Below are 10,431 nucleotides of genomic sequence, written 5' to 3' on the forward strand. Positions count from 1 at the left end.
ATTCTGTTATTTCTCTTTAAATCAATTTATTACTTCTATTAATCTATATTCTTTGCTAAAATTTTATCTTTCTATCAAATAGTAGGCATGTATGAGTCCTGTTTTATCCACAGACATCAAATATCTGTATATGTTCATTGACAAAAGAATCCCTTCACGGAAACAAAACCATTGAATTTAGAGCATTCTCAACCTATCATATACCTCCACTTAGTCATTACCACACATTATCTTTTGTTTCCTTAGTAGACTATCCACTGTCTCCTCTCCATAGCCAAGCAACATACACCACTCAAATACTTCTACTTCACATCAAGTACCCTTTGCTATTATGCTTTAATTTTTTTAAATTAATCTTTGCCAATATTCTAATTATATGTTGCATTTTATTTTACTCATTTATCGATATATTATTTTAATCTAAATCTATCTATTTATACTTATTTAAAAAGTATTAAAAGTAGACATCAATAAAATTCACATTGAAATGAAACAAAAAAAAAATCAGATACAACTACGATTTAAAATAAAATATAAATTAAAAATAATGATTTAATAGTGCTAAAAAGATGACATTTTATCATATAATAAGACAAATTATATATCACAATCTACATATGAGACTAATAGGGTCATTAGTAGGAGTATAGGATTGACTAATAACTATAGTGACATATTTCAGTAATAAGATATAAAATTTCTATACAACTAGTAAAATAATTACGCAATAGGCCAAATAGATAAACAACCTTTTGGGTTTTTTTTTTTTTCAAAAATTAATAATTCATAACAAAGTAAAATAACACCAGTAAATAGTGATACAAAAACAAAGATACTGATGAATAATGATAAAAAGATAATCCTAAAAATGTGACGGCAAAATTTTGTTTGGGCGGCATCTTATTTTATTTGATTCTAGATTAATGCTTCAATGGGGAGCAATCAGGTAAGCCACATATTTCCATCCCTTTGTTACATTATGTTATAGTACTCTATAGTCTATAGTCTATGCATGTCAAAACATTGCATCTCAGTACTGATTATGTACTTGTTATAAGTTTTTTTAATTATATCCTTCAAATTAAGGTGTGTAGCATAAGGTCTACATATGTTTCTGAGCCTTCCAACTCTGCCCATCAGATTTTTCCTGATCTTCCTCTTCTTCTACACTTGACGAGTTGCATTTTATGGACCTGCCCAAGTTAAATGGGCCGTCGGGAGAGCTCGAATGTTGCCGGTCATCATCAGTTGACAATCGAGGGTCCATGGCAGCATTAGTTGGAATTTTCCGAACATGAAGCCTGTATTTCTGTACATGGGCAATGGGTATCCCGTTTTAGTACATGTAGTTAATCCCGTTTTTTAACAAGACTTTGACGTTATTGTCACTACAAATAAATAATAAAATGGTAACGGTACGTATAATTGACATTTAATCGCTAAATTGCTAGAAAGTGCTCCTTGCGACGGCCCTAAGGACAAACGCCATTTCAATGGACGCTAGATGAAAATTGAACGCCTAAGCATCGCGAAAATCACGAAAATCATGAAACATGTTATATGTTGAGGTGTAATATGATTAACGTGTGTTTGTTAAATACTTGTTAGATGACATTTTATTTTTAGTTGCTCAAACATTAGAAACAAGTATTTTAAAAGATGACGTAAATTAAGCCAGCTTGGTAATTTTCAAGTTAAAACAAGAAAATTACTATGAATAAATTTTTAAGGGAAATTCCACATAATAGTATCGAACTTTTATGAAATGCCAGTGGTATCACTTTTCTAAGGATTTTCCACATGGTAGTTTATGCCTTATCTAACTCCTGTAGTATTTTCTATTAAATTTTTGTCAATTTCCGTTTGATTCACCATTTTGACGTTTTTACCTTTATTAAGTGTTTGACAGTTGGTTGTTGTCTTTATAATTTGCCCCAAAATATTTGAGTGCGTTAAGAAATTAAACTGTAAATTAAACATCAAAATGGTAAATTAAACATTTGAGAGCATAAAAATGATTAAGAAAAATTATGAAGACAACAATAACACTTAATAAGGGTAGAAACGTCAACATGGTAAATTAAAAGAAATTGAAAATAATTTAACGGAAAATGCAACGGCAGTTAGATAAGTCATAAACTGGATGCTAACATGTAGAAAAATCTTACAAAAGTTCTACCACTGGTATTTTACGAAAGTTCGATGCTGTCATGTGAAATTTCTTAATAATAATTGGGTTTTAGAGTTTTGATTTATAATTTTTACGAAACATTTCCATTATAGATGGCTTAACATCTAATAAATCATCCTATACTTGGTTTTTAATGGATCAAATTAGTTAATCAGCTAATAATTATTTGCCAAACATATCCTAATCCTAATAAAAAAAATAAAAATAAATAAAAAGAGAAAAGATTATTGCCTGTAAATGACTTTTAACTTCATCATTAGTTAACCCATCCACTTGCATAAGGTCTCTAATTTGTTTAGGAGTAGCCACTGCAAACCAAATATAGTATGTTATTAAAACTTAAAACTATTTTATAGGGCTTGAAATAGAAAGCTTTTGCAACTGAAGAAACATGGATCGAGTGATTTTGATTAAGAATTATTAGTATTGCACTAATACCAATAAATTATGCATTCATATATCGAACTACTGTCTACTGACTTTGAATATTCATACAACAATTAGTACTCTATGTACAATAACATTTAATCAATTCTTTAAAGTTACTTAATTAAACGACTACACTTATGGAAGATTTGTAACAGATTCTACCCAATTCTTTATTTCACCATTATGTTTGGAACATCCCTTTTAAGTTAGAAACAAATATTATTAATTTAGCATTGGGATAATAAGATAAAAACAATTGAAAAATAGAAAACTATAGATAATAAGATGAAAAAAGTGAAGATGCTTGTGGGTAAGATTTGAAAAGTTAATGTGTATCCAAAATCGAAATTAAAAATGTCAAATCAAGTACATCAACAAATATAAAATGTGTACTAGAATCAAATTAAAAGTATATAAAATTATGTAATGTAAATTTAGCATAAAAGTATTTACTCCGTTATATAATACTTGCACCATTTTGATTTGATACATGTATTAAGGAAATAATTTGTTGATAACGTAAATATTATTATTAGTTTTTAAAAAATCGCAAAAGTATAAGAATTAATGAGATGTGGACCAAAAATAAATTTGGGCTAAATAGCACAATTTTAAGTTACTTTAGTATTATATGTAATAAAGAAAGTATTGTCAAACTAATGAATAAGGTAAGTGTAGCAAGTAATAAGAAAGAGTGAAGTCTAAAGTATCTCTGTTGAGCAATGAATACGATATTAGTTTTATACTCCTTTGTTTCATAATACGTGCTATATTTGACTATTTTATATGCAATCCAATGAAATATTTTGTTATTCGTATATATTCAATTACGCATAATTAAAAAATATAAAAAGATAATATTAAGAAAATTTACGATTACGCGATTAAAAAAGATCCCCTACATTTTTTATATACATTAGCCTCAAAATTTAAAATAATGTTCGATTATAGTAATGCTAGTAAACGTAACATAAATTATATTTCAAAGAGGAACAAATATTTAACATAGATTATTGTAAGAGGTAATCTTTTTCAAAGATGCATTATATATATGGATTAAGTAGCTTATTTAATACAAACTAAAAAGAAATAATAATGTAAGTTTTTGGTTTTAAGGTCGTCTCTCTGAGAGACGGTCTCACACAACAATAATAACTGAAGATTTAATACTTCCTTCTATTCAGCTTATGTGTCTCATTTTCTTTTATGGTCAAGTCACCTTAATTGTCTCAATTCTATTTTTGGTATGGGTTTTTGACTTTTATGCCCTTAGTAGCTTTATCGTATTTTCAATTATACACTTCATTATCCATACTAATTTTCTCCTTTACATTAAAAACTCATAATACCACTCTCTTTTCAACCCTTAGGTCCCACTTTTGATTTTTCTTAAAATCCGTAAAAAGTCAAATGAGACTGGTGAATAAAATGGAGAATATTTTAGACATAAATTGTTTGACCATTTAAATGGGGGCCATTACCCACCGTGGGCTTGTGGCTCTACGTGCGTCTAAATTACAAAAGCAAAATTGCGGAAAACTTCAATCATATTCTCCAACTCTAGAGCAACTTTTAATTTAATGGAGTTGAACTTCAATTCTATTTTTTATTTGTTTAATATAATTTGAAATTTTTTAATTATATAAATAAGATGATTATTCGAATTTATCGTATGATGAGACATTCATATACATTTGTTCCATACATTTATAACTTATGAGACCATGAATTTGATGAACATCAAATTTGTTTAAAATTTTTAGAAATAAATAAATAAATTGTTATTAATCACCAATATTATAAATCAGTATAACAAAATAAAAATTTCCTTAATAGAATATATTTCAACTAAAATTATTACACCAGAAATTAATCTCACCTTGGGACCCACCAAGTTTTTCAAGAGCATCGACAAACCGTCGATGAAGTTCCGGCGACCAGCACCGCCGACGCTTCCTAGCAGTTTGATACAGGAAGTTGCTGTCCGGTTTAACTTTCTTATTAACCTCTGAAGAAAAACCTGAACCGGATAATAACCGTCCGGTTCGAGGCTTCCCTGAACCCGGTTCATCTAAACTGGAAGGCATGAGTGACAGTCTTGGGATATCGTCACCGGTTATGGGAGAAAATGACAAAATTGCCCCCATATCGTTTTTACGCGGTGGCTCGTAGTCGTCATCCTCACTTGTCTGAAAATAAATAAATAAATAGATGTTTTTGAAATAAACAAAATGTATAAAAACATACTCCTACTGAACATATAAAAATAAAAATAAAAATAAAAATAATGAAATATACCGGACTCCAGAGTTGAGCAGAGCTCATCCAAGTTTTCTTCTCGAACTCATCGATTTCCAAATTTACCCTTGACGTTTTATCATAATTACCACTACACAGTTTTTCTTCACTTTTGTTCACAACATGTTTCAGTTTGGTTACAGCTGCAGATTATAAAACAAAACTCAAATTTCCCCAAAATTTATGTAAGAAAAAAAAAACCAAAATTGAAAAGAAATAACGGATGAATGAAAACAAAAAAAAAAAAAAAAAAAAAAAAACAACAAACCATCGTTTAAGATTAGAAATGAAAGGGGAAGTTCACGCTGAAATGCTTGAATTTTCTTAAGTTCACCTTCCAATCCAATAATTAAAGTATTAAGTTTGGATAATTCGCTGGAATTGGTAATTTCAACGATTAAAAATCGAGTTAAAAGTTCAGGAAAAGATGAAGGATTTGTTGGAAATGGAGGGCTTAAATCTAAAGATAACAAAGGAAAATTGGATTCCATTAAATTTTTAGGCTGAGATATTGTTTGAGAACTACAGGTGGAAGGATAAGCATGAAATGTGAAGAAAAGAAATACGAGTACAAGTAAGAGGTGATGATGATAAGAAAAAACGCCGTCTTATTTATAGCTACAATAAAGTAGTTGGAGAAACGAAATCGAGTCCTCGCGTAATAGAATCTAATAGAAGCATATTTTTTTAATGTTTTTTTTTTTTTTTATATCTCCTTTTTGGTTGGTTTCTTATTTCTTCCACTCTCTTTATAAACCAAGGGTGTTAAATTAAAGTATGAATTGAGAATCAAATTTCTTTTAAAAGTAATTTATCCTTATTAGTAAAAAGATATTTTTTCTGTGCAAGAGTATGTTGTGATGTATGATAAGGCCAAAACTACTACTATTGCAATTATATATAAAACAAATGGAGTTAAATTATGGAATCATATTTGTGTTTTGAAACTATTCAAAAATTGAATCCTTGAATCAAAATTGTTGCATTGTAAGGGTGTTATCTACTTAAATAGTCCACTTACGACTTTCAACTTTTTGTATCGACTTTACAGTAGGATGACAAAAATATTAAGCATACACCAGTGTTAACTATTGTTCTGGTAGGAAACTGAACATCAACGCTCTCAATAAAGATATTAAGAATGTCTTTTAGAGCCCACAAATGGATATGAACTGCTGGGGAAGGTACTGAGTTGCTATCTAGAATGTGTTGAGTTGTATCCTACGCAGGTGAACATACGAGGGCCGGAGCAGGGTGCTTCGGGGGACCTCCTTTGATGATAAAGTTAGTAAGTATTCGAGAAGGATTGCCTAATCTTTCTCTTAGAGTGCACAATGGATTTTAGCTCTAGAGAAGAAGATTTAGGGCTTGTTAACGAATGTGAGATCCGTAGTGAAAGAATGTTTGAGAATACTTGAATGTTTAGAATGCTAAGAGTTAATGTACCTTTTATAGTGCATGACAATGTGTATTTATAATAGTGGGTGTGGAAAGAGGTTTCCAAAACCCTAGTGGAAAATCAGACTTTTTACCTTAATGGAATCTTTCTTGGGATCAACTAAAAGGTGTGGAATGTTCTCAAAGTAATCTTAGAGCTTCCTGGTTGATTGATTCCCACTTTATGGCTGTCCTTTTGTCCTTAAGTGTGTTTGTAGTAATAGAATACGAGGTAGGTATGCTGCCTCGCCTTAAGCAAGTAATTGTAGCTTTTAGCACTTGACTACAACTATCACTGGACATGTCACCATAACTTTTGTGGCTTTCTCAAGGTGTTGGCGCTATTTGTTCTTAAGTATAATGATCTCTGTGTTACTCCGTCACTCCTGTGTGTCTTGTCACCCTGAGATCTTGATTTATGGCTATGTTGATCCTTTAGGGAGTTGTTGTGTCCTTCTCAGGGAGTTGGGACCTTTGAAGAAATCTTAGTTGTTGTCTTCTACTCAAGGGTGCAATCAGGTTTCTTCCTTCCTGAGGGGGGAGGGGGTCTCATGAGGAACTACTACTATTCTAGATTTGATATTTTCACGTGTCAAGGTGCTGGGACCCAGGACCAAGTTCTGGCACATACAATTTTCCCCTCGGCCATGTTGGATGATTGTAAAGTGTATCAACTGGTTTGATCATGGTTCGTTTCTTAACTCAGATGCTCTTTAGAGTTGGAGTGTCCAATTTTAAGTGTTCTATAGGTTTCTGAAAGAAAATTTCCATTTCTTTACTTATCTGTGAGTGTATTATAGTACCATCCCTATAAATGCCTCCTACTCCCTGTGCTTTAGGAGTCATACGAAAAGATAGGGACTATAGTTACTATGTTCTTTCATTAGTTTTGTTCCTAGGGTGAAATATGCTTAATGAAGGTTTTCTAGCGTGGAATTTCCTTTATGCAGCCTTTATGTCTTTCTTTAGGGTTTATTAACCCTAAAGGAAATTCTCAGGGTGAATTGTATAGTTAAAATGACCGTTGCACTGTAGTTTCTCCGAAACCTTTGCTACAGAGGTCTTCAAAATCTTTTTGCCCCATAAATGAAGGCAAGAAAATGAAATATTATTTTTTTGCCATATATCGTAATTTGACTTGTGACCTAAGATTTAACTTGTTGGATAAGTTTAAACACGTGGGTGGTGGATCCCTCACAAGTGTGCCATTTGAATCCCACGCAAACAAATGGAACCACTTGCATTGTACATTTCATTTTTCCCGCTTAAAGGACAATTTTTCTTTGATCTGATTTCAAATTTGTTTCAATCTTGGCCATTCATTTTCGCACCCACTTTATAGGTGCATTTATCGAGAAATTTATAAATTTTCCACTTCATTTTCCACTTAAAAAACTTTCTCAACTCTTGAACTTCTTTCTCTTCGCGCATACTCGTGATTTCTCAGCAATTTGTGAACTCATTGTCCTCGTGTGATTCTTTTGACTTGAAATTCTGTAGATTCTAGTATTAATCTTCAAACATGGGTAGAAAGAAAATGGCTTATAATGTTGAATTGACCGCTGATTTCCATTTGTGTAAGGCAGATCATTTGGTTCGCTTTCTTTTTCCCTTGGCCAATAGGGGTGAAGACTTGACATGGCTTTTCCAGGATGAATGCGTGCTGAATAGTGACATCTATACTGGGATGATGCTTTTCTAGCTTCTACGTCTTCGGATTTGTTGGCTGAGGTTGCAATGACTTTCAGCGTTCTTGACATTGATGAGAATGAGGGTAAGTTGCGCTAGTATGCTCTTTCTGAAAAGAATCTACATATCATGGTGGATGGTAGACTTCAATTTGTTGGGGAGGATAGGTTTCGCTTGTCTAGAATACAAGGTACAGGTGCCGTTTGGGTGAGCCTAACATGTATACATCAAGTGATTGTTACTACTCTCCTCCTACGGATGTTTACATTCCAGTGAACTTGTATAATTTCATTTTTGGGCTCAGGTTCTTAGAAAACGTGTTCTGTTTTTATCAACTATCTCTGAATTAGTTGATGGCTCAGGTTATGAGGAAGATAATTTCATTCATCTGGCACTGTGAGTTTATGGGTTATCCTCTTATCCTGAACTTAATTTTTCTTCCTATTCAAGATTAAGCAAGGGGGTAACAAACCCAATCGCTCAACTAAGGTAATGAATGGTACAATCGTGCTCGCAACCTATCAGATTTGAGGGAGTACATTGATAGGATCGTTTGGGTCAGGGTGCCCCTTACTACTGATCATCCATATAGGTACAACCCCCTATATACAAGATAGCTCCCATTCTTCATCCTCTTTTAACCATGAATGAAGTTAGTTAGATGTCTCGTCTGGATGGATATGCCTTTCTTCACTTCCAGAAGTGGACAAACGACTTCACTAGGGCGGAGTATAATCACAACTGGCTTTGCCACGAGGTCGTCCTTCGTAAAGAATCATCTTTGTCATTACTTGGCATGTCTAGCCTCCTCAGATCAGGTAAAACACTGACATTTAAAGTTACATTCATTTGTCTTGTCTGTTGTCTTTCAGCTTAGTTTGCATATCAGGTTTATTATACCAACTTGGGTATAACATCTCAGAAGAATTCTTTCGTCCTAGTGCCCCTAAGTGCCTAAAGGACGGTAAGAAGAAGATGTTTAACGACTACCAACTCTGGGAGTTTATTTAAAAAGCTCTTGCTTAAGTAGCGGTGGTTGATTTCCATCAAAATTTGTCTGAGAATTATTATCAAGACCGACTAATGTGTAATAGGGTTGTTGCTTCTTTTGATATTGATCAAGTAATGCCCCCATATCGACATCGTCAACTTTGTGGAGTGGGTAGAGTACCCCCTTTCCAGAATAAGTTTAACGTTGTGCCTGGTTAGGTACATCCAGATTATGGTCTTCTCTCCTATGAGCTTTCTAGTATATAAGTCGTCCCCCCTTCTCAGGGCAAGAATAATGGGGAAGGGACTTTGCAACTTGAGGCTTAAGGGCTTATGGTTTTAGCTTCTCCTGAAGCCAAACCTTTTAAAGGTTTTCCCTTGGTAGGGGTGAAGAAGAAGAGGAAACAGAAGCATAGGGCCCTTTCATTATTGAATCCCTTCCTCCCGTCGAGCTTGTTCAAGAGCGTAGGGTTAAGTAGAAGCGCGATAAGCCTGCTTCTGCAAAGCCTAGCTCTTCTCCTGAAGGTCATCACACTTCTGCAGGGTCTGTTGTTTCTGTTCTTCCTATAGCCTTTTCAATTGTGGGTCTTGAATGGTGGAACCTTACTGTAACACCCCGTAATTTGTCGGGTTTAAAAATAAAATAAAATATAATAAAATAAAGTATAACAAAATAAAATAAATAAGTAATATTAAAATAAAACAAATAAGTTAATTATAAGAAATAAAGAAACTTTAATTTTAACGGTAACGAGTTTTATCGCGTACGATGTTATCGTGTGACGTTTCTTTGTTGTTTTAACAATAATATAATAATTACTTAATTAATTAACAAAAAAAAATATGTGTGGGAGGTGAAGGGTGGCCGGTTGGTGCTTGGCATGGGAGGAGTTTGTAACTCCTCTCATAAGTGAGCATTATGAGCATTTCGCACATTAAGTGAATTATCTCCTTAATTGCTTTCTAATTTCATATTCCCTCACAATCCTAATCCTCCAAGTGACACAAAATTTAGAAAAAAAATATTTCTCTTCTTGCACTTCTTGTTTTCGGCAGCCAAGAGAAAAAAAAATCTTGTTGTTCAATCCAATCCTTTCATCAAAGGGTAAGTTTAATTGAATTGTTAATAATATTATATACAAAGATTTCTAAAAGAATTATATTATTTGTATGATGATATCCTATGACTTATAAGAGGATTGAATATTTTCCTTTTATATATGAAAATTTTCTCTAATAACCCTTTAATAAACTTTAATTTGTCAAAAGGATTAAGAAAAGAACTTCTTGATCAATATTCTTTAACAAAATTTATATTTGTTATAAGAATTAAGTATTTAAAGTTATAATGAAATTTAAATAAATTTCTTATGGTCTATTTTCTCTAACAAAATATC

General features: G+C 32.4%; 1 protein-coding gene across 1 annotated transcript; it reads right to left on the reverse strand.

Annotated features, from left to right (window-relative positions):
- Positions 1-572: 572 nt before the first annotated feature.
- Positions 573-5,550, reverse strand: LOC130807795 (transcription factor HHO5-like). The gene is made up of 5 exons (XM_057673134.1): positions 5,187-5,550; positions 4,919-5,061; positions 4,500-4,809; positions 2,423-2,499; positions 573-1,309 (listed from the first exon to the last, which is right to left on the reverse strand). Exons 1-5 carry the CDS (start codon positions 5,407-5,409, stop codon positions 1,103-1,105), a joined length of 960 nt encoding a protein of 319 aa, XP_057529117.1. The 5' UTR covers positions 5,410-5,550; the 3' UTR covers positions 573-1,102.
- Positions 5,551-10,431: the final 4,881 nt, after the last annotated feature.

This window comes from Amaranthus tricolor, chromosome 3 (genome assembly GCF_026212465.1).
Source record: "Amaranthus tricolor cultivar Red isolate AtriRed21 chromosome 3, ASM2621246v1, whole genome shotgun sequence".
Lineage (NCBI taxonomy): Eukaryota > Viridiplantae > Streptophyta > Magnoliopsida > Caryophyllales > Amaranthaceae > Amaranthus > Amaranthus tricolor.

Coding starts and splice junctions, on each gene's coding strand:
- LOC130807795 (XM_057673134.1), bottom strand. CDS start 5,409: ATGGAATCCAATTTTCCTTTGTTATCTTTAGATTTAAGCCCTCCATTT. Junction 2,500..4,499: donor AAAACTTGGTGGGTCCCAAG/GTGAGATTAATT, acceptor TTTGGTTTGCAG/TGGCTACTCCTAAACAAATT. Junction 1,310..2,422: donor AAGTTAAAAGTCATTTACAG/GCAATAATCTTT, acceptor GCCCATGTACAG/AAATACAGGCTTCATGTTCG.